The 24,572-nt window shown below is 41.7% G+C and overlaps 1 protein-coding gene across 4 annotated transcripts in view; it reads right to left on the reverse strand.

Annotated features, from left to right (window-relative positions):
- PRKACB (protein kinase cAMP-activated catalytic subunit beta) overlaps positions 1–24,572 on the reverse strand; it is a 122,599-nt gene continuing 98,027 nt past the window's right edge. For all 4 annotated transcript variants that reach the window (XM_084635947.1, XM_084635946.1, XM_084635944.1 and 1 more), the window contains 3 exons: positions 24,085–24,207; positions 11,019–11,183; positions 1–2,239 (listed from right to left, as the gene is read on the reverse strand). In XM_084635947.1, the coding sequence (XP_084492073.1) occupies positions 2,114–2,239; positions 11,019–11,183; positions 24,085–24,207 (414 nt within the window). In that variant the 3' untranslated portion in view covers positions 1–2,113. The remainder of the gene's footprint in view (positions 2,240–11,018; positions 11,184–24,084; positions 24,208–24,572) is intronic.

Here is a 24,572-nt window from a genome sequence, read left to right on the forward strand (position 1 = left end):
TGTGATCTCCAGCATTTATTAAAATCTTTTAAAGTTCATAAACGACAACAAAGTTACTGTAGAATTTATCGCATACAGCTAGCATACAACAGCATGTCCTCAGTCTAAATGAAATACAAAAGATTTTAACATTTTTTTATACAAAGAGTTTTTCTTTAATTTATTAATGTGTTGATATATTTTTATTACATAAAATTTGCTACAGCAAAGTATTTTATACTTTTCTTGTACGTATGTAAATATGGGTGGACAAAGGCTGCAATCAGTGTCAACCTCCTAATGATGTTGTGCAAAAATGCTTGACAACCTAAAGACATACAGAATGTTGGATGTTACAGCTCATACTGGTTTGTAAAATGTCTACAAAGGCTTTTCTTAAAGGAGTGTCATACAGATGAAAAGGATGTAATGTCAATGGTTCATCTGCACTGACATTCAAACAAATACAATAGCTATGTATCAATATAGATCAGTTTTAATAAAAACGAGTCATTCTTGTATGCATGTAAATTGATCATAAAATATGAGCCTAGTTTATTTTAAACTGTTTAGATGTGCTGTTTTAAAGACAGGTCACTGAGATATCCAGAATCAAGTGCACAAATAAAAATAGTATGGATAAGTTTAAAAGCAAAAAATAATGTGCTGAGCCACTGATTATTAATAAACACTGAAATAAATGTGTAAAAGTGCCAAAAGCTAGTACATGGCAGCAGTATCTTAAGTCAGTTGGTGAGAGTATACAAGCCCAAATTCTTACATCTGTGTGATCATACATTCTGTTTCATTGAAAGGAACTAGGTTAGAAATGAAGACGCAACGTAACTAAGAAAACAACTGTGGCAGTTTTTAAACTATGTCTCTTTTACACATGAATGAAGCACTGTAATTAAAAATCAAATGATCATAACAGTTCTCCATCCCCAGTTTACTAATATAGTATACCAGAATAAAAACTTGGCGATAACCTCTTTTATTTTAACAGCTAACAAAAAAAACAACACCACCATATTCATCTAGCAATGCATTCATATTACTTTGCATTTGCTAAACCCCCTTGTTTCCTCATAGCTAATGACAGAGCACTTTTTTATTTTGTTTTTCAAACCAACGCCTTAAGTTAAAAAAGGGTATTAAACAAGGAATACTTTCGGAGACACAACATTGACTTTTTTTAGTTAGTCATATTCTGTTACAATACTGACCAAAACTTCTTTTAAGAGTTTAGGGTTTATGGTGTTAAAAACCCATTTAATACCTACCGACTGAAATGCTGGCAATTTACTTGGTTAAATATGGTCTGAAGTTCAGACCCGGTACAGCTGTTCCTACTCAATGAGATTGCGTGTTTCCCATGGCACAGACAGGTTATGGCATATTTACCTACTGCCCAGGTGAGGAATACAAAGGAAGGAGGCAGTGAAGAGAACTGCAGGTATGTAGAAAACCAAGGCACGGGGTCTAGCTACTGTCCCCTACTTAAGCTGTCCAATTTATGTTAATTTTGGTCAGGCTCCAGGAAGTAATGTTTTTAAGTTAATTTAGCATAGACTTATGTGGCGATAAATACTACCTTCAAAAATGCTAAAAATGTTGGCTAGATTTAGTCTGAGCTACCAAAAATATATATATATATAATCAACTGTAGTCTCAGATACAAGACAGACAAGAAGTATTGGCTGGCACAGACTAGAAGCAACACTTATCTTCCACTTCAGTCTAAATCACAGTAGCCGCAACACCTTCCATTTCACTCGCACAAATACATTATTCAAAATAAAATGGAGCATTCTTGGGTAAAACTACTTCATTTTAAAAGGGGGAACCGAACATTACACAGAAACAAATGAAACGACAGAAACCAAAGATAAGTAGGAAAGTGGTCTAGTATTCTGTGATACAGCAAAACAGTGCTTGCTTAATTGTGCCTAGTTATAAGGGTTGGTGCAAACTGCACACATGGAAGATGGCAATAAAGACCTCAGTCAGCTTTGTGGAATGAAGTAACTAGGTAACTGTTTTGACATATGACTGTCTCAGCTTCACCTCATCAGTTAATAGAGTGCAAAGATCCCAATGTAAGTCCTGATGTCATCTTGTCCTCTTACACATACTAAAAATCAGCAAATTCTTTTGCACATTTCTCTGTTAGAGACACACGAATATCTTCTTCTTCATAGTCATCAAAGTTGCTGGTATCTCCAGGTCCTCTGCACTTTGGTATAAAAGGAGCTTCTACCTATATTTGAGAGAAAAATCACGTAAGATGTCAGTTAAAAGAGCAGACAAGTAAAAATCTACCTTTTAGATTTACTGATATGGTAACAAGCATAAAAAAAAAACCCTTGATCCTCCACCAGCACTTCTTTATCACTGGCAAGTGAGAAAGCTTAATCAGAATAACTTTACCCAATATCATCCATTATCACATTTACTTAGGGCTTTCTAAAATGAACATATCGAGTAGTGTCTAGATGTATGCACAGAAATTTAAAATCATATCACTTACTGACAAATGTCCAACAAAAATGACTTTCGTCCAGAGAAAGATTACCACCTTTGGGGGGGAGGGATAGCTCGGTGGTTTGAGCGTTGGCCTGCTAAACTCAGGGTTGTGAGTTCAGTCCTTGAGGGGGCCATTTAGGGATCTGGGGCAAAAATTGGGGATTGGTCCTGCTTTGAGCAGGGAGTTGGACTAGATGACCTCCTGAGGTCCCTTCCAACCCTGATATTCTATGATTCTATGATTCTCAGTCACCATCTCAGACAAAAGCCTAAGCAAATACAGCTATTTCTTATGCTGCACGTGGAAGGTCAAAAAACTCAGATTCCAACAGACAACAGGGGAAAATGAATTTCCTGTTGAGAATATCCTGCTTCCTGGAGATGATAAAGGTAGAGATAATGCAGTGAAGGCTGCATGCAAGAGAATCTATCACAATGGTTGAAGAGACGTAAAAATGGACTCCTGGCTAGCAGCACTACCTAGAAATCCTGGGACAATTTGGGATCCAAACCTCCCAGATTAAAAAAAAATCCTTCCAAAAGACTGGGCAATACCCAATAACAGGAGCACACATCATTTCAGCTGAAGCTCCCTGACACTTCTTACTTACGGGCACCTTGCCTGCATTGAACATCAACTAGTTTGCTCTCATTCATGCCCCTATCTCAGCCAGGCATTAGGAAAGGAGAGAGCTGGCACTGAGTATAATGGAAGGGGCTATTGTGAATCATCAGCATATATACCGGATGAAAATCCAAATCTTTTGACTATCTCCCCCACAGCTTCACATACATGTTGCTCAAATATAACTTTCAGGACCCCTCATGACAATTGTTCCACATTACTCAGAGATCTCCCTAAAATGAAAAAAAGTCTGTTTAAATGAGAAGCAAGAGCCCATCCAACCAGACCTAGAATTGGGACAAAATGATATGGCTACTGAAAGATTTTTAAAAAAAATCCAGGGAACTCCTTCACTATAGTTATTTCTATGAGGAGAACAATTATGTCATCTCCATGACACACCCACAGCAGTTTAGCTTTAGCATGCCTCAAAAGGCTGACTCCTGTGATTGGATTAAGTAATTGGTTGGGTTTAACAAGTTAGATAGGTCAGACTACACTGTTTTAAAAAAAAACAAACCCCAAGGTTGTTTCTATTCCTTCCAAAGGTATTATTCACACTATTCAATATAAATGAGGTCAGAAACTCCACTATAATTTTCCCTACAGTTAATTCTAAGAGTAAAATTGAAATGAATGAGCAGATTCACCTCATCCGTGTAAGTTCAATAATCAGCTACTTTCTGCAGATGCTCCAAAAGACATATTACTGCCTCTTGTGAACAAAGAGTATTAAAGATGAATATTAGAAAGACAGATATTTGAGGTTAGAAAATATGATTTATGAGGAAAGTTTGAAAGAACTGAGCATGTTTGGTCTCGGGAACAGATTGAGGGAGGGCATGATAACAGTCTTCAAATAGGTAAAGGTTGTTATAAAGAGGACAGTGATCAACTGTTCTCCCAATCCATTGAGGGTATGACAAAAAGTAATCATCTTAATTTGCAACAAGGGAGAATCACATTAGGTATTAGGAAAAAAATTTAACTATAAAGATAGTTGAGCACTGGCGGACTTCAACTAATCAAACATCTGTTGAGAAAACAACACAGCAGGGCACAGATTATCCAATAAATTCTTGGAATGTATTGGAGACAATTTTTTTATGTCAGAAGGTGGAGAAAGCTACTAGGGGAGAGGCTGTTCTAGATTTGATTTTGATAAATAGGGAGGAACTAGTTGAGAATTTGAAAATGGAAGGTACTTTGGCACTTTCAGTGATCATGAAATGACTGAGTTTATGATTCTAAGGAATGGTAGGAGGGAAAACAGCACAAAAAGGATAACGGATTTCAAGAAGACAGACCTTAGCAAATTCAGGGAGTTGGTAGGTAAGATCTCATGAGAAGCAAGTCTAAGAGGAAGAGATGTGGTATATCTTGACTTTAGTAAGGCTTTTGATACTGTCTCACAAGACCTTCTCCTAAACAAACTAAGGAAATACAACCTAGATGGAGCCACTATAAAGTGGGTCATAACTGGTTGGAAAACTGTTCCCAGAGAGTAGTTATCAGTGATTCACAGTCAAGCTGGAAGGGCATATCGAGTGAGGTCCTGCAGGTATCAGTTCTGGGTCCATTTCTGTTCAATATTTTCATTAATGATTTCGAGAATGGCATAGCATGTACACTTATAAAGTTTGTGGACAAAACCAAGCTGGGAGGGGTTCCAAGTGCTTTCAAGGATAGGATTAAAATTCAAAATGATCTGGACAACTTGGAGAAATGGTCTGAAGTAAACAGAATGAAATTCAGTAAGGACAAATTCAAAGTACTCCACTTAGGAAGGAACACATACAAAATGGGAAATGACTGCTGAGGCAAGGATACTGCAGAAAAGCATCTGGGAGTCATAATCACTGTTGCCAAAATAACAAACAAAAAACAAACAAACAAAAAAACGAACATCATTCTGAGATGTATTAGTAGGAGTGGTTTAAGTAAGACACGAGAAGTAATTTTTCCACTCTACTCTGTGCTGACTAGGCTTCAACTGGAGTATTGTGTCGAGTTCTAGGTGCCACATTTCAGGAAAGATACAGACAAATTGGAGAAAGTCCAGACAAGAGCAACAAAGATTAAAGGTAAAAAAAATATGACCTATGAAGGAAGACTGATTCCACTGAATGCATCTGAAGAAGTGAGCTGTAGCTCACGAAAGCTTATGCTCAAATAAATTTGCTAGTCTCTAAGGTGCTACAAGACCTCCTTTTCTTTTTGCGGATACAGACTAACACGGCTGCTACTCTGAAACCTGAAAAAAAATGGTGTTTGTTTAGTCTGGAGAAGAGAAGACTGAGGGGGGAACATGATAACAGTTTTCAAGTACATAAAAGGCTGTTACAATAAGGAGGGAAAAAAATTGTTCTCTTTAACCTCTGAAGATTGAACAAGAAGCAATGGACTTAAATTACAGCAGAGATGGTTTAGGTTGGATATTAGGAAAAACTTCCTGTCAGGAAGCACTGGAATAAATTGCTTAGGGAGGGCTGAGGAATCTCCATCATTTTATTTTTTTTAAGAAGAGGTTAGACAAACAGCTGTCAGGATAGTTTAAGTTTCCTTAATTCTGCCTCACAGTGGATGCTAGCTGACCTCCTAAGGTCCCTTCCAGCTCAACATTTCTACGATTACAGTGCAGCCCAGAGGCCTAGCAAAAGCACAACATGCTGCCATGTGGGAATCAAGTAAACCAGTCTTGAACGCCAAGGCCTCTATCTGATCTCTGTGGAGTGGCAAGAGAAGCACACTTGTATATTACATGGTATCCTCCTATGGCCATGTTAAAAACAAAGCTGACAAGTTCCAAAGGGAGCTGAAACCACTTTCTTTGGCCCAAAGGACTGTCACTGCAATGTGAGGGCTTTCAGAGTGGAGGGAAGGTATGCAGGACAAAAATAAACCACACAACTTTATACAAAGGGAATACAGCAGAGGTGACCACTATGGTGGATTCTTTGTTGACATCAAGGGATTCTGGTATCTCACAACCACCAAGAAAGTAAAGCTGAAGTGGTTTGTGAAATCATACAATTCAAAAAATACCTATACAGTTTTAGTATCACCATTTTCCTATAGTGAAACCCTTATATTTTAAAGGAGAAGGGTAAACTTTGATACTGTTTTATATGATTTTGTATGGTGATGTTTATCCGAACATTTTATGTGTTAGAGACAGAATGTGCCTGTGCAACATACTAGTGGCCAAATGGTGTTTTTGCCATTTTTTATTGCTTTTAAACCTTGCAATGGTTAATCTTATTTGTAGATCCAAAATCATAGGGACCTCTGAGGATCACAACAAATCTGCCTACTGAAATTTGTCAGTGAATCTGACAGACTGCCAAATATTTAAAGAGATTGTGATCTGAAAACATCAGCTACTATTTAGTGTTAGATCATGACATTATGATCTGCATAGTGCAAGGAGTGGCATGTTATTGCACTGACTTGAATATCTTGAGAGGGAGACAGTGACTCCCTGCTATGCTGGGGAGGGAGGAAACTATTGTGCTTATACCCAGTGCAGCATAGGAAGGCTCCAACTTCCTGCCCCACATCTGCATTTGGATGGAGGGAAGTAGCAGCTCTGCAGAACCAGCTTCCTTTCCTGTACTGCCACCTTTGATGTAGACATACGCATGTCTGGTCCACAGTACTACTCACTAATATTTGTGAAGCTAGAAATCACAAATAAGAACAGGGCCTCATTGCACATGGCTTTATACAAACATACATCCCTGCCCTCAAGGCAGGAACGAAAAAGTGGGTGCTCAATAGCCTGAGTGCATACCGAACCTATGTAACCATATGTTCCTATTGCCATTACCCTCATTCTCCCTCCATTTGTTCCCATATTATTCCCTAACAAAAAAACCAACCGAACAGACTAAAAATGGGATTTTAAGCAGCGTTTATCAAATGTGGCCACCAGGGTCTTTTCTTAGATTCATAGATACTAAGGTCAGAAGGGACCATTATGATCATCTAGTCCGACCTCCTGCACAACGCAGGCCACAGAATCTCACCCACCCACTCCTGCGAAAAACCTCTCACCTATGTCTGAGCTATTGAAGTCCTCAAATCGTGGTTTAAAGACTTCAAGGAGCAGAGAATCCTCCAGCAAGTGACCTGTGCCCCATGCTACAGAGGAAGGCGAAAAACCTCCAGGGCCTCTTCCAATCTGCCCTGGAAGAAAATTCCCTCCTGACTCCAAATATGACGATCAGCTAAACCCTGAGCATATGGGCAAGATTCACCAGCCAGATACCCAGGAAAGAATTTTCTGTAGTAACTCAGATCCCACCCTATTCTAACATCCCATCACAGGCCATTGGGCCTATTTACCATGAATATTTAAAGCTCAATTAATTACCAAAATCATGTTAAATTGGAAAAGATGGGGATCAATATGAAAATTGAAAGGTGGATAAGGAACTGGTTAACAGGGAGATTACAGCGGGTCCTACTGAAAGGTGAACTCTCAGGCTGGAGGGAGGTTACCAGTGGAGTTCCTCAGGGATCAGTTTTGGGACCAATCTTTTTATTACTGACCTTGGCACAAAAAGTGAGAGTGTGTTAATAAAATTTGCAGATGAAACAAAGCTGGGAAGTATTGCCAATTTAGAGAAGGACCGGGAAATCATACAGGAAGATTTGGATGACCTTATAAACTGGAGTAATAGTAACAGGACGAAATTTAATAGTGAAAAGTGTAAGGTTACACATTTAGGGATTAATAACAAGAATTTTAGTTATAAGCTGGGGATGCATCAATTAGAAGTAACGGAGGAGGAGAAGGACCTTGGAGTATTGGTTGATCATAGGATGACTATGAGCCACCAAGGTGATAAGGCCGTGAAAAAAGCTAATGCGGTCTTGGGATGCATCAGGCGAGGTATTTCCAGTAGAGAAAAGGAGGTTTTAGTACCGTTATACAAGGCACTGGTGAGACCTCACCTGCAACATCTGGAATTCTTGTGGCCACAGCCCCCTGGGCTGTGTGGTGAATAACAGCCCCTCCCTCTCCCTGTTGGCTGCTGGGGCTTCTAGCAGGGGTTGGGCCCTGCCCCCTTCTGGAGACACCTGGAGCACAATGCTGGAAGAGCAGGCAGGGGGTGCGTTCCCCACCTTGCATTCCCCACCTTCCCAAAGCCGGAGGGGCTCAGGCTTTGGGCTTCAGTCCCAGGTTCAGGCTGCAGAATGGCAGGCCCTAGGCCATGGTGGCGCAGCTTCGGGCTCTAGCCCCCACAGAGCTTAATTTGTCCCCAAGGCTGATTAAGTCTGCTGTGAAAAGTGATTTGTATGTTAATATCACTTTTCTACAATGGACTTATTAGCTAGCAATAAATAAATTACAATGATTTGGACGTGTATATGTGTATATTTATTTGTTTTTCTTAAAGCTAATTAAGTATTTTAGAAAAAAGTGCGAGAGCGGCCACCAGCAAGAGTTGGTGGCCGCAATCTAAGGCCACCAAAAATTTTGTATTAGGAACCCCTGCTAGCTCAAATGAAAAGCCCTAGATGTTTACTAGTCCTTGCAATACAGGGTTATTTTTCATAATATTATTCTCAGATCCCTACCAGTGGAAATCTCTGAAGGTGAGCTCACAAGGGAACAGGGATATGTAATGGAAATACTGTTCAGCCTTAATTAAAGCCATATTACCAGACACGGTTTTAATAAATTCCTATGCATGCATAAAGAGAAAGAGAGGATCTGATCTTATCTGAAATATTAAATAACTGACTGTATTATGCACAAGTGTAACTCAACTGTACTATTCATACCATGTTAGTTGCTAAGGAACTATTTTTTCATTATGCAGAGTAGGTCCAGTTTAGGCAAGTGACTTTACTATAAAAAAGCACTGGTGAAAAGAGTCACTGTGAAAAGATGGCATCAAACATAACAGTTGATCTCTAGGTTTCAATACACCCTGAAATATTAATATTGTACTGTATTATTATAGTGTTAGCCTTCTAATAGTATTTATTTCCCATAATTAATAATTTCAAAGCCATTCTTCATTAGTATTCCAAATCTTTTACAAAGGATAATATAAAGTAGCAATAGGTGTGTCACTAATTCACTTTTAGATATTTCTTGCTTCTGATAAAAAAAGTTTTTGACAACAATAGGATAGTGAGGTTAAGCATATGTAGCAAAATATTAAAATATTTATTATTATAGGAAAAAAAATCACAGAGGCACATCACAGAGGAATCCCCCCTGCATATAAATTGTGTTTTATATGGGCATTTAAAAACACAGAGAAGAGATAATTACAGTTCTGTAACGTTAAATCTTTTCTTAAAATGTCTCCACTTAACACAAAGAATGCAAGATGTGTTAATAGTACCCTGCCTTATAGTAATTAATACATCAGTGATTACAACTACAGTTCTGTCAATTTGTGTAACCAGACAACCAGTTACTGTTTATAAACTATTGTTAGATTTTAGGTTTGGCCTTTAAAATAATTTTTAAAATTATTATTATAGCAGCACTTTCACACCTCTGTTAGCATTTGAATAAGATACTAATATTCGCCGAAGTGTGTCACTTGACTGTAAACTCATTTATGACAAATGTCTCAATTAAAATAAATTATTTCTGCTCTCAAAATTTTCAGAACAAAACCAATGAGATTTTAAAATTTTACTACTTCCTATTTAAAGAACAGAAAAATACTGGTTTAACCTAAGAAACTGTTCATTTCCTAGGTGTATGTCATCTGGGAACTGGCTAATTTCCAGTTGCTTAGTGATGCTACAAAAGTGGCACTATGTCATAGAGGGGAGCAGATTCTGGGAGCTGCTGGGAGGCAGGGCCTGCAGTAAGTCCCACCCTGCTTCACTCACTCTGTCAGGAACCAAATCTTGCCCTTCTGCCAGCCTTCTCAGCAGTTGTATCTACGATGAGAATTTTCTTAAGGTCTCATTCTGCTACAGCTCCAGCAGTGGGAGCCCTAGCATAGGCTTGCTGCCAGGATTGTCTGACTGCTCAGAACCTGAGCTAGTCTAGAAAACACTGTGGTAAAAATGGTGACAGCCAACCAGGGCCAGATTTTCAATTAGGCACATGCCTAGGGGCACCAGCATTCTAGGGCACCTAAAAGTGAAAAGTGGGTTAAAAGTTTCATTTTTTAAAGAAAATATGAAGGTCAGCTGTAGGTGGAGGGGACAGGGAGGCTGAAGGTGCTGTGCCTAGGGACATGTGAAGTGTAAATCTGGCCCTGCATCCAACCACTAGAAGGGATCCCAACATTGCTACCCCTGATGGAACTGCACTAGTGCTAGAAAAACATACTGGATAATTTAAAAAAAATCTTCTGTGTGTTCAAGATTAACGAGATCCGCCGTTCTCAGAGGAAGACAGCAGAGGAAAGGTGTATGACAGCAGAGGCTGAGTGTGTAATAGCAAAGGCTGGAGACAAATCCCTGGATTAAGACCAGAGCATCTCCATGGTGAAGAACAGGCTGGCTTCTGAGAACAACTAGGCAAAGAACATAAAGATTTCTTAGTGGGAGGGACAATTTCAGTAGCCATTATATGTTAAGGATTAAGTAGAAGGTTAGAGGTGCAAGAAATAGCTCATTTTGAAGATGAGCAAGAAAGAAATTAGAGTAGAGCGTGAACCACACATTAGGGGAGCAGGGAAGTGCATGAGGTGCTGAGGATAAGTATACCTGTCCTTTGTAATTTAATGCATTCCTCAGGACCCTAAGGAATATCATGCTTTTCTCAGAACATTTGAATTGGATGTGTCAAATTTGCTAACTTTTCCATTCATAATACAATTTAAAATACCCAACTTTGACTTTGCTTAATGAAATCAGAAATACATATAATTTTAATTAATTAGATGAGAAAGTGCCTTACCTTTCTCTGATAAATGGCAATCCAATCTGTTGTAGCAAACCACTTGTGGTTCTTTATGTCATTTACACCATTCTTTAGATTTCCATATCGTTTGGTCAAGTCTACCTGGAGTAAATTTCTTAGTAGATCCTTCAGGTCTGAACTGAAGTGTGATGGGAACCGTACCTAAAAATCACACCCATAAATTAACACCATAATATAGATTACATTTGTTTTTTCTCCCCCTTTGTGAAGTAAAGAGAACAATGCTCATATAAATTAGAACTGTGGAGTCATTCTACACTTCTAACCATACATATCAGTTGGAGCACATAGACACAGATGAAGTTAAGGTTGCTTATGCATTTTTATTTCAAAGGGCCTTTTCCAATGGCATATAACTGTCAAATTTTCGCTTCTTGGGCTGAAATTTTCTAGGTCTTGTCTGTCTCTGGATTATTTATTTCTTTATTTTGAATTTTCAGCATACGGAAGTGATTCTGTAAGGACTAAGAAACTAATTTAGTTTTTACTAACTGATGTCTCTCCAACACTTCTGGGTACCCCTTCATCAAATAATTTTTAAAACCAAATTTTAAGCTAGCATCAGATTTTGCCTCCCCATTTTTGAGAGTATAACTGATTTTTCCAGTAAAGAGGGGATACTTGCCTGACTTATGCACACAAATGGTGGTTTGTATCCCACTTACGCTGGTGAAATCAGATAAATAAGTTGAAGAATGAGGACAGCAATTTTAATTCTGATTTGGAAAATCATAATTATAGAAAAGAAGACTGAAGATACAAGATCTGTGAAAACTGACAGTGAAATATAAATACTTATTAAAAATTCCTACAAAATAAAAACAAAATACATGAGATAATGATGAAACTACTAAAATTCACATTGGCACAGTTGGAGCTATAAGCCCTTAGTACAATAAAAGGCTTATCTTTAACTGGTTTAAATCTTACAGGATTTATTTTTCCTTACAGAACTGAGAAAGGGTAAGCCGAAAGCATATGATTGTTTGTAGCTGAGGCCTGGACTGACAAGAGTAGTCAACGCCTGAAGGGAGAGCTCATTTCTTGGTGGATAGAATTAGGGAGGTAAAACAGATCATTATGCTGAAAACAGAATGTTTGTGCTAAATAAGATAAGTAAATAGGTCAGTAGACTAAAAAGATAGAATGTCTGAGACAGCTAAGATAAGAGGGAGAATACCCTGGGAAACATTTACTATTGTGACAAAGCTCTGCCCTTGCCTCCGTGGGTCCCACGTTTCCTGGCGGATTTCACTAGCCTCAGAGGCTCACTGTGATCCTCCACGTAACCCTTTTCTCTCTAGAGACAAGGGTCACAGTCTACTGAGCCATTTTCATCATAAGCCAGCGAGGGAGGTGAGAAGAAGTTATCCTTCCTTGCACAGTCTCTGTTGTCTCCCAGTCTCAGTGATTAATCAGGGGGCAAAGTTGGGGGGGGGAAGCCCGGGCTCACCCTCTACTCCGGGCTCCAGCCCAGGGACCCTAATAGTATCAGTGATGGTAGCTAACCTTTTAGAAACATGACATGTACAATTCCCTGGGCTACTTCCCCCACAGCAGCCCTCATTTCCTCAAACTCCACTTCACCCTTACCTCAGGGTCTTCTTCCTTGTGCCTGATATGGTGTATACTACTCAGTCTCTCCAACAGTGCAACTTCCTACCAGAGCTCCTGACACGCACACCCACCTAACTAACTGGGAGGCTTTTAACGAGTTTCAGCCAGCCCCTGATTGACTTCAGGTGTCCCAATCAACCGAGCATTCTCCCTGCCTTCTGGAAAGTTCTTAATTGGCCCCAGGTGTCTTAATTGACCTGGAGCAGCTGCCATTTCACTTATCCTGGTACCAGGGATTTGTTTAGCCTGGAGCTAATATATCTATCTCCCACTACTTTTCTATAACCATCTGACCTTGCCCCGTCACACTATGAACAAGGGAACAATGGACAAAATAAGTTAGGAATGTAGAGATGAGGTCTTCAAGAGGAGGCTGAGTGTGGACAATGCACGGACAGAGCATGCTGCACAGGGATTGGTTCTTGGAAAGTAACTAATCCAATAACGCGTGATGCAATGTATAGCAAATGCAGTATAATGTGTAAGTGTATATAAAGAAAGATGGTTTTTGTGTAACTTTGGATGTGTGGTACACCCTATACCTGCCCCTTCACCTGAGTAGGATCAACTCAGCACAGCTTTTCTGAATGCCAAATAAAGATGCCCGAGAAATCTGGAGTTGAACTAAGTTTTTTGGATTCCAGGTAACTGCATAAAGTGTTCTCTGAGAACTGGACAAGGTGCTCTGGATAAGATGAGTGGAAAAAGTCTCAGAGGGAATCCCTCTGGTGTTTTGTGTTTAGTTAATTACCACTATAAGGGCATTCCATAATGTCACGGTTCCTCCCCCACTCTGAACTCTAGGGTACAGATGTGGGGACCTGCATGAAAAACCTCCTAAGCTTATCTTTACCAGCTTAGGTCAAAACTTCCCCAAGGTACAAAATATTACACCTTGGACTGGCCGCTACCACCACCAAACTAATACTGGTTACTGGGGAAGAGCTGTTTGGACGCGTCCTTCCCCCCAAAATACTTCCCAAAACCTTGCACCCCACTTCCTGGACAAGGTTTGGTAAAAAGCCTCACCAATTTGCTTAGGTGACTACAGATCCAGACCCTTGGATCTTAAGAACAATGAACAATCCTCCCAACACTTGCACCCCCCCTTTCCTGGGAAATGTTGGATAAAAAGCCTCACCAATTTGCATAGGTGACCACAGACCCAAACCCTTGGATCTGAGAACAATGAAAAAGCATTCAGTGTTTTACAAGAAGACTTTTAATAAAAAATAGAATAGAAATAAAGGAATCCCCCCTGTAAAATCAGGATGGTAGATATCTTACAGGGTAATTAGATTCAAAAACAGAGAACCCCTCTAGGCAAAACCTTAAGTTACAAAAAAGATACACAGACAGAAATAGTTATTCTATTCAGCACAATTCTCTTCTCAGCCATTTAAAGAAATCATAATCTAACACATACCTAGCTAGATTACTTACTAAAAGTTCTAAGACTCCATTCCTGTTCTGTCCCCGGCCAAGACGACTACAGACAGACACAGACCCTTTGTTTCTCTCCCTCCTCCCAGCTTTTGAAAGTATCTTGTCTCCTCATTGGTCATTTTGGTCAGGTGCCAGCGAGGTTACCTTTAGCTTCTTAACCCTTTACAGGTGAGAGGAGCTTTCCCCTGGCCAGGAGGGATTTCAAAGGGGTTTACCCTTCCCTTTATATTTATGACACGCCCCCCAAATCTCAGCTAGGGTGAAACACTGGCTGGGATTTCTTCCTGGAGCTCTAGGAAAACAGAGTTAATAAGACACATGCATCTCTAAATATACTACCAAGTACATAAAGACTAACAATATTTTCCACATCTCAAGGACGATTTTAACCAGTTGATTCTGGGAAACTTTCACGGGAGAGTGCATCAGCCACTTTGTTAGAAGCTCCTGAGATGTGTTGGATGTCGAAATCAAAATCTTGGAGAGCTAAACTCCACCGAAGAAGTTTTCTGTTAGTTTCTTTGACGGTGTGAAGTCACTTTAGTGCAGCATGGTCGGTTTGCAGGTGGAAACGCCGTCCCCAAACATATGGGCGTAGCTTTTCCAGAGCGTAGACAATGGCATAACATTCTTTTTCAGTGACTGACCAGTTGCTTTCCCTCTCAGACAGTTTTTTGCTGAGAAACACTACAGGGTGGAATTCTTGATCAGGTCCTTTCTGCATTAAAACTGCTCCCACACCACGCTCGGATGCATCTGTGGTTACTAGGAACGGTTTGTCAAAGTCTGGGGCCCTTAGTACAGGGTCAGACATGAGTGTCGCTTTAAGCTTGTTAAAGGCCTTCTGACACTTTCCGGTCCACTGAACAGCATTTGGCTGTTTCTTTTTGGTTAGGTCTGTCAGTGGGGCAGCGATTTGGCTGTAGTGCGGTACAAATCGTCTGTAATAACCGGCCAAGCCTAAGAAGGATTGAACCTGTTTCTTTGACTTTGGGACAGGCCACTTTTGGATAGCATCCACTTTGGCCTGTAGGGGGCTGATAGTTCCTTGACCCACCTGGTGTCCAAGGTAAGTCACTCTGTTTAGGCCTATTTGACACTTCTTAGCCTTAACAGTTAGTCCTGCCTCCCTTATGCGCTCAAGGACTTTTTGTAGATGTTCCAGGTGGTCTGCCCAGGAATCCGAAAATATGGCCACATCGTCAAGGTAGGCGACTGCATATTCTCCTAATCCCGCTAGGAGACCATCTACAAGTCTTTGGAAAGTGGCGGGTGCATTTCGCAGCCCGAAAGGGAGTACATTAAATTCATACAGCCCGAGATGTGTGATGAAGGCTGACCTTTCCTTGGCAGATTCATCTAGCGGTACCTGCCAGTACCCCTTGGTTAACTCCAAGGTAGAGATGAACTGGGCCCGTCCCAGTTTCTCTAATAGTTCATCAGTGCGTGGCATTGGATAGTTGTCTGGGCGAGTTACAGCATTTAGCTTACGGTAGTCCACACAAAAACGTATTTCCCCATCTGGTTTGGGAACTAGAACCACTGGAGATGCCCATGCACTTTCAGAGGGGCGGATTACACCCATCTGTAACATATCCTGGATCTCCCGTTCTATAGCAGTTTTAGCTTGAGGAGACACCCGGTAAGGGTGGACCCTAATTGGGTGAGCATTACCTGTGTCAATGGAGTGGTATGCCCGTTCAGTCAGTCCTGGGGTGGCTGAGAACGTTGGCGCGTAGCTAGTGCACAGCTCCTGGATCTGCTGTCGCTGCATACGCCCAAGGGTCATGGAGAGGTTCACCTCTTCCACACCACCAGCACATTTCCCTTCGTAATAGACACCTTCAGGCCACTCAGCGTCGTCTCCTCCCTGGGCTGTAAACTGACAAACCTTTAATTCTCTGGAATAAAAGGGCTTTAGAGAATTAATATGATACACCTTAGGCTTTCGGTTGGAGGTGGGGAATGCTATGAGATAATTAACAGCTCCCAGGCGCTCCTGGACCACGAATGGCCCTTCCCACGATGCTTCCATTTTATGGGCCTGGAGCGCCTTTAAGACCATGACCTGGTCTCCTACTTTGAAGGAACGCTCTCTGGCATGTTTATCATACCAGGCTTTTTGCTCTTTTTGAGCATCCTGTAAGTTTTCTCTAGCAAGGGCTAAAGAGGTTCGGAGGGTGTTTTGTAGGTTGGTTACAAAGTCCAGAATGTTAGTTCCTGGAGAAGGTGTAAATCCCTCCCATTGCTGCTTCACCAACTGCAATGGCCCCTTAACCTCACGGCCATATACAAGTTCAAATGGGGAAAACCCTAAACTGGGATGTGGTACAGCTCTGTAGGCAAAGAGCAACTGCTGCAATACTAGGTCCCAATCATTGGAGTGCTCATTTACGAATTTACGTATCATGGCCCCCAAAGTTCCATTAAACTCCTCCACCATGCCATTTGTTTGATGATGGTAAGGAGTGGCAACCAAGTGATTTACCCCATGAGCTTCCCAAAGGTTTTTCATAGTTCCTGCCAGGAAATTAGTCCCTGCATCTGTGAGGATGTCGGAGGGCCAACCTACCCTGGCAAAAATGTCTGCTAGTGCCTGGCACACACTTTTAGCCCTGGTGTTGCTTAGAGCTACTGCTTCCGGCCATCGGGTGGCAAAATCCATGAAAGTCAGTATGTACTGCTTTCCTCTGGGTGTCTTTTTCGGAAAAGGACCCAGAATATCCACAGCTACTCGCTGAAATGGAACTTCAATGATGGGGAGTGGCTGGAGAGGAGCTTTGACCTGGTCTTGGGGTTTTCCCACTCTTTGGCACACCTCACAAGACTGGACATAGGTAGAAACATCCTTGCCCATTCCCTCCCAGTGGAATGACCCCCCCAAACGGTCTTTGGTCCTGTTCACCCCAGCATGGCCACTAGGGTGATCATGGGCTAAGCTCAAGAGCTTGGCCCGGTATTTAGTTGGAACTACCAACTGTCTCTGAGGATGCTAGTCTTCCTGGTGTCCCCCAGAAAGAGTTTCCTTGTATAAAAGTCCTCTTTCTACAACAAACCTGGATCGATTAGAAGAGCTGAGAGGCGGTGGGTTGCTCCGTGCCGCCGTCCAAGCTCTCTGGAGGCTTTCATCTGCTTCCTGTTCGGTCTGGAACTGTTCCCTTGATGCTGGAGACATCAGTTCCTCATTGGATTGGGGACATAGGCTTGGTCCCTCTGGAAGCGATATAGGGGATGGAGCTGTTTCTGTTGACTGTGAACCGCTCTCCGCTGGTGCACTATGTTGGGATTCAGGCTCCGGCTGAGCCTCTTGTGTAGGGTTATCGGCTGCTGCCAGTTCAGGTTCGGTGGGGCCCTCTGGTGTTGAGGTTGCAAGTACTGGATTCAGTGCTGGCACGGGGTCTGGTGTTGGTTGTTTGGCTGGTTCCGGTTCTGGGACTGGTTCCGTCTGGGTCTCTGGGACTGGATCCACTACTGCTGTTGCAGACATTGGCCTGGGGTCCGGGTCCATCACCTCTGACCGGGCCCTAATAGAAGTTTCCGGAACAGAGCTAGGCCCCACGGCTTGTTTAGCCTGGCTGCGGGTGACCGTTCCCACCCTCTTGGCCTGCTTCACGTGATTGGCCAAGTCTTCCCCCAACAGCATGGGGATGGGATAATCATCATAGACTGCAAAAGTCCACATTCCTGACCAGCCCTTGTACTGGACAGGCAACTTGGCTGTAGGCAAATTGAAAGAGTTGAACTTGAAGGGTTGAATCGTCACTTGGATCTCTGGGTTGATTAAATTGGGGTCCACTAAGGAAGCATGGATAGCTGACACTTGTGCTCCGGTGTCCCTCCACGCGGTGACCTTCTTCCCGCCCACACTCACAGTTTCCCTCCGCTCCAAGGGTATCTGGGAGGTATCTGGGCCTGTGGACCTCTGGTGTGATTCCGGTGCAATGAACTGTAATCTGTTGGGGTTCTTGGGGCAGTTGGCCTTTACATGCCCCAGCTCGTTGCATTTAAAACATCGTCCAGCTGACGGGTCACCGGGGCGAGGTGGGTTGCTGGAGAACGGGGTGGTGGGACGATAAGGGGTCTGGAGGGTTCTTTGGGAGGTAGGTGGGGCTTTGGGCGGCCCCCGGTAATAGGGTGTGGTCTGGGGTGGTCCCTTCTGGTCTCCGCTCCAACTGCGACCAGTTTTCTTCTTCTCTGCCACCTCCACCCATCTGGCTCCAATCTCTCCTGCCTCGATTACAGTTTTGGGTTTCCCATCTAGGATGTATCTTTCTATTTCCTCAGGAACACCCTCTAAGAATTGTTCCATTTGCATTAGGAAGGGCAAATTTACTGGAGATTCAACACTTGCTCCTGATATCCAGGCATCCCAATGTTTCACAATGTGGTAGGCATGTCGGGTAAATGACATGTCTGGTTTCCACCTTAGGGCTCGGAACCTCCGACGAGACTGCTCGGGTGTTATCCCCATTCTGACTCTCGTCTTGGATTTAAACAGTTCATACTTGTTCATATGTTCTTTAGGCATTTCAGCTGCCACCTCAGCTAAGGGTCCACTGAGCTGCGGCCTCAGCTCTACCATGTATTGGTCAGTAGAGATGTTGTACCCAAGGCAGGCCCTTTCGAAGTTTTCTAAGAAGGCCTCAGTATCATCACCTGCCTTGTAGGTGGGGAACTTTCTGGGATGGGAAGTGGTACCTGGAGAAGGATTGCTAGGGTTTGTTGGTATATTCTGCTGGGCCTTTATCCTCTCCATCTCCTCCACATGCTTCCTTGCCTCCATTTCCCTCTTGTGGGCAGCCTCCTGTACCTCCTTCTCCAGCCGCATGAGTTCTATCTGTCTTTCATGTTCCCTTTGTTTTTCCTCAGCCTGAAATTTGGCTAATTCCAGCTGTAGTCGAGCCGAGGATTTGGCCATTCTAACCTCTCTGTTTTTAACTAACTTTACACCCGAGGTTTAGATCTAAACAAACAAAACTTGGCTGTAAAATTTTGCTGTGCTGGAATAGAATACCTATTCTCTGATAGTGATTGTCAGCCTACAGAAAAAGACAATTCCCTTGTCTCTGCTCTGGGCCCAAATTAAAGCAAAAAACCTCCAACTACTTGGAAACCTGCTTACCCAGCCCAAAGAAAAAAAAATTTCTTTTCAAACCTGTGCTCCTTGTAAAACAAAAAAAAAATCAAAATCCTAAAAAAAACCCTGCCACTTTTGTCTCCAGGCAAATGGGTAGAGCACACACCCCCTATTTACTTTTAGGAAGAAAAGAAAAAAAAAACCTCTGGGTTGGAAGACTGTGAATTTCCCTGCAGGAGTTAAGTACCCTGCCTCCAGGCAAAGAAAACCTGCAATTCACAAGATAATCCCCTTTTGTCTCTGCTTGGCCACAAAGCAGAGAGAAACCAAGCTGCTTTCAGTTTCAAAGCTGCTTCTGGACTTCCTAAAAATTCCTTTTTAAAATCTGTATTTCTAGTTCAAAAAATCTCAACTGGATCTCAAAATGATTTCAGGTTAATCCCACCACTGTGCCACCATGTCACGGTTCCTCCCCCACTCTGAACTCTAGGGTACAGATGTGGGGACCTGCATGAAAAACCTCCTAAGCTTATCTTTACCAGCTTAGGTCAAAACTTCCCCAAGGTACAAAATATTACACCTTGGACTGGCCGCTACCACCACCAAACTAATACTGGTTACTGGGGAAGAGCTGTTTGGACGCGTCCTTCCCCCCAAAATACTTCCCAAAACCTTGCACCCCACTTCCTGGACAAGGTTTGGTAAAAAGCCTCACCAATTTGCTTAGGTGACTACAGATCCAGACCCTTGGATCTTAAGAACAATGAACAATCCTCCCAACACTTGCACCCCCCCTTTCCTGGGAAATGTTGGATAAAAAGCCTCACCAATTTGCATAGGTGACCACAGACCCAAACCCTTGGATCTGAGAACAATGAAAAAGCATTCAGTGTTTTACAAGAAGACTTTTAATAAAAAATAGAAGTAAATAGAAATAAAGGAATCCCCCCTGTAAAATCAGGATGGTAGATATCTTACAGGGTAATTAGATTCAAAAACATAGAGAACCCCTCTAGGCAAAACCTTAAGTTACAAAAAAGATACACAGACAGAAATAGTTATTCTATTCAGCACAATTCTCTTCTCAGCCATTTAAAGAAATCATAATCTAACACATACCTAGCTAGATTACTTACTAAAAGTTCTAAGACTCCATTCCTGTTCTGTCCCCGGCCAAGACGACTACAGACAGACACAGACCCTTTGTTTCTCTCCCTCCTCCCAGCTTTTGAAAGTATCTTGTCTCCTCATTGGTCATTTTGGTCAGGTGCCAGCGAGGTTACCTTTAGCTTCTTAACCCTTTACAGGTGAGAGGAGCTTTCCCCTGGCCAGGAGGGATTTCAAAGGGGTTTACCCTTCCCTTTATATTTATGACACATAGCTACTGAACTCATGTATCGGATTAGGAGGATCCGGTTTCTAATTAGTTGCTAATTGCACACTCAGCAGTCATGTGTGAGAATTCAATCTAGAAATTTACCTATACTGTAATCTCGCTATAGATAGCACATACACTGCCAATCAAGCTCTTAGCTGAACAATTCTGAGCATTGTTTAAATACATGAAAGTTTGTTTGCCTTGTCAAAGTAAATTTGTGACCATTTAACAGATCATCTCAAACACAAAATAGTCATATCCAGTCTGCACTGGCAAGGTAAACCAGGTTAGCATGAACTATGCTTCAATAGTGTTTAAAGAAGATCTAGCTGATACAGGTTTTGCTGCATAGTTTTACAGGGCCTTAATGATCCAAGAAACACCATCAGAAAGTCTAATGCAGGATCTGAAATTGGGAAAAAAAAATAAATAAAAAGTCTCTCTTGCCACATCCATGCTTCCAGAATTTGGCACTTACTATGCCCAATTGATCAATGGTATTCTGTAGATATGAAATGTCATTAAATAAATTAACTTAAAGAGTTAAATGCAGTCTGCAGGATTATTTAATCAGTGAAGAGATGTGGCAAAATCATCAGCTCTGATAGCTAAGTATGCTCCTCCTATTTATCAGTCTGGGCATGTGTATGGCTCTCATTAGTGTAGTATCTGAGTGCCTTACAATTACTAATGAATATTACGCTCAAAACACTTTGAAAGGCACGAAAACGTTAATCCCATTTTACTGATGGGGAACTGAGGCAGAGGGTAGGTTACATGTCTTGCCCAAGGTCACATAGGAAATTTGTGGGTGAGCTGAGAACTGAACCCAGTTCTCTTGAGTTCAAAATCCAGTGCCCAATCCACTAGACCATCCTACCTTCCCAGAGTCAGTAAAAATATTGAATAATAAAACTAGAGAAACTTTAGGTACAATAATGACTGCAAAAATGAACCTTTTTTTCCCCCAATATGAAGATAAATCTTTAATGAATATTTAATGAATCCAATGAAGTGAGCTGTAGCTCACAAAAGCTTATGCTCAAATAAATTGGCTAGTCTCTAAGGTGCCACAAGTACTCCTTTTCTTTTTAAGAATACAGACTAACATGGCTGTTACTCTGAAACCTTTAATGAATAGGCAGTTTAAAGAATCTTTCAGTAAAGAGAGATTTATTGACATTTGTGGTCATTCTAAAAGTCAATACTTTAGGCAAAATGTAACCAAGTAAATTAATAACCTATTTTTACAGGAAGAGCCACAGGAAATTTAGTAATCACAAGTGTCCTCAATTTTATATTTCATCCAAAAGACAGACTCATCAGAAGCAATATTCTGTAACACCATGCTACAACATTGGTTCCACACTGACTTAGAAGGAGGAATGCCAGTATTTGAATCAGCAGCACCACCTGGGTTCCCCTCAAGGTCTTTTGTACAAGTGGTGAACCAGTTAAACCTGTTTAAGTTAGGAGATCTGATGAGCTCACTGAATGAAGTGATATGGCTGTACATCATGGCAATGTCTACCAGCCTAATAAGTAGGCCAAATTCACAGCCATGAAAAACGTGTCACAGACCATGAAATCTGGTCTCCCCCTGTTTCTCAAATTGGGTCCTACCCAAAAGCGAGTTGCAGGGGGGTGTTGTAAGATTATTTTAGGGGGGTCATGGTATTGCCACTCTTGCTTCTGCGCTGCCTTCAGAGCTGGGCGACCAGAGAGTGGTGCCTGATGGCCAGGCACCCAGCTCTGAAGGCAGCTCCCCACCAGCAGCAGCACAGAAGTAAGGGTGGCAATACCATACCATAAAGAAAAGGAGTACTTGTGGCACCTTAGATACCATGTCACCTTTACTTCTGCAGTGCTGCTGTTGGCATCAGCTCTGCCTTCAGAGCCGGGCTCCCACCCAGCAGCCACCACACTCCAGCTGCACAGCTCTGCAGGCTGCACTGCCGCCAGCAGCAGCGCAGAAGTCATGGTAGCAGTACCACAACCCCCCTACAATAACCTTGCGACCCCTCCCCCCCACAACTCCTTTTTGGGTTTGGACCCCTACAATTACAATACCATGAAATTTCAGATTTAAAAAGCTGAAATCATGAAATTTACTATTTTTAAAATCCCATAACTGTGAAATTGACCAAAATGAACATGAATTTGGTAGGGCCCTACTAATAGGCCATCCTCTTCTTTCTCTTTTCTTTTTTACCGTGTCTCACATGTTGCTGCCTCCCACAAACTGTTCAGTTGTTCCCCTTTCCCTTCCCCATAGATAACTCCTGTCAGCAAGTGATCAGCAAAGTAAAACTGCTAAGAATTTCTTACCTCATAGTTCATTTTTACTTTGTTTCTCCACATGGAGTTGAATGAGAAAAAAAGCTCCTGCACTGATGCATATTGGCCTAATCATATGAAACCTCATAATTTTGATTATTTTAAATTATATCTGTTCCCCAAAGATTAATTTTGGGGCATTCCCCCATAAACGGAGAAAATGCACCTCATCTCCACTGTCCCTTTAACACTATTTCATTGCAGTCTTTGTCATGAATACTGGGTTCCACTGACTGAATAGCTTAAATTGGTTCTCTTTAATGTCTGCACAGGAAGGAAGTCTCTTCCCCATTTATGGGTCCACTGCTTGTGGAATATCTTCTCTCTCACACAGAACCTCCCTTTTCTTCTTGGAACTGCCACCCTCTTCCAAATTTCTGATTGCTGCCTTACGTTGACCTAACTCTGTAGCACAGACCAGGCCTGAGAAAGAGACAGAACTTGAACAATGGGGCTCATTACAACTTGGCGGAGCTCTAGGCTAACCGGAATGGGCTATGCTTTAACCTTCCTTTCTCTGTGCTAACCTAAGGATTCCCATTGCAGTGTTGACTAATAAACCCCATTGTTTTGACAACACTTTGGGTGTCACTGCAAATGCTTGGTGAGGTTCATTAGTCCCTGAAGAATGCACAAGTCTCTACCAGGGACCAACTGAGTCTATCTCAGTTGGATTTGATCAGCAGACTTCATGGCGTGAAACAGGAGTGCTGGAGCCCCAGACGTTCAGTCTAAAGGAGGCAGTGAGGCCACGTGGCCTACTCTGTGCAGAAGTAGGCACACTGAAGGTGCCTACTAGAGACTGTTCAAAGCTCGGGGTGTAGCATCAATCCTGTGGATTTGTGACATATACCTACAGGATTACTTCGCCATTTTCTTTTAAACACGAAAACATAAAATTCAGGGTGTGGGACTGCAAGAATCTGAGTTTTTAAACTTTAAACACAGCAATATTTCAGAGAGTTAAAAAAATGTATGCACTTTTTAAAAATTATTATTGCAGTAAGGATATCCATGGATTCAAAAGTACATGTTATGGACTGGAATTTTCTAATTCTGTATCTAAATCGCTCAACCTCTAATAAATCAGTGAATTGTGGATCCACTCAGTAGATAATCAGGTTACAGGAAAAGCTATGCAAAGACAATGGTACAAAAAAAATTAAAAATAGACAGTTTTTGCATACCTTTCCAGAAACTATCTTTTCATAAATTTGAATTGGTTGATCTGCAAAGAATGGAGGATATCCAGCGGCCATTTCATAGATTAACACTCCTAATGCCCACCAGTCCACTGCTTTGTTGTAACCCTGCGAGATAAAGGGGAAATATTACTGTTTTATCATAGCTAATAAGATTTAAGAGTTCCTCTACACTTACAAATACAAAATATATAGTATTAGTATAAAACATTAAAACAGAATAGTTCAAAATTAATTGCCTCATGACTTCCAGTTTGTAGTAGACTTAAAACACACATGGATGATGCACTATGAGATTAAGTTCACGGCTCAGTTCTTGAAACTTCTTGCACAGATTGCTGTGCTTTGGCAGAGCCCCAGTGAAATCAATGGGACTCTGCACAGGTGCAACAACCCACCCACCCAAAAGAAAGCACAAATAGCACCCACACAGCAACCCACCCACAGAGAAGAAATATTGAGACCCAGGTCTT

The sequence above is a fragment of the Lepidochelys olivacea genome (genome assembly GCF_965140295.1).
Source record: "Lepidochelys olivacea isolate rLepOli2 genome assembly, chromosome: 8".
NCBI lineage: Eukaryota > Metazoa > Chordata > Testudines > Cheloniidae > Lepidochelys > Lepidochelys olivacea.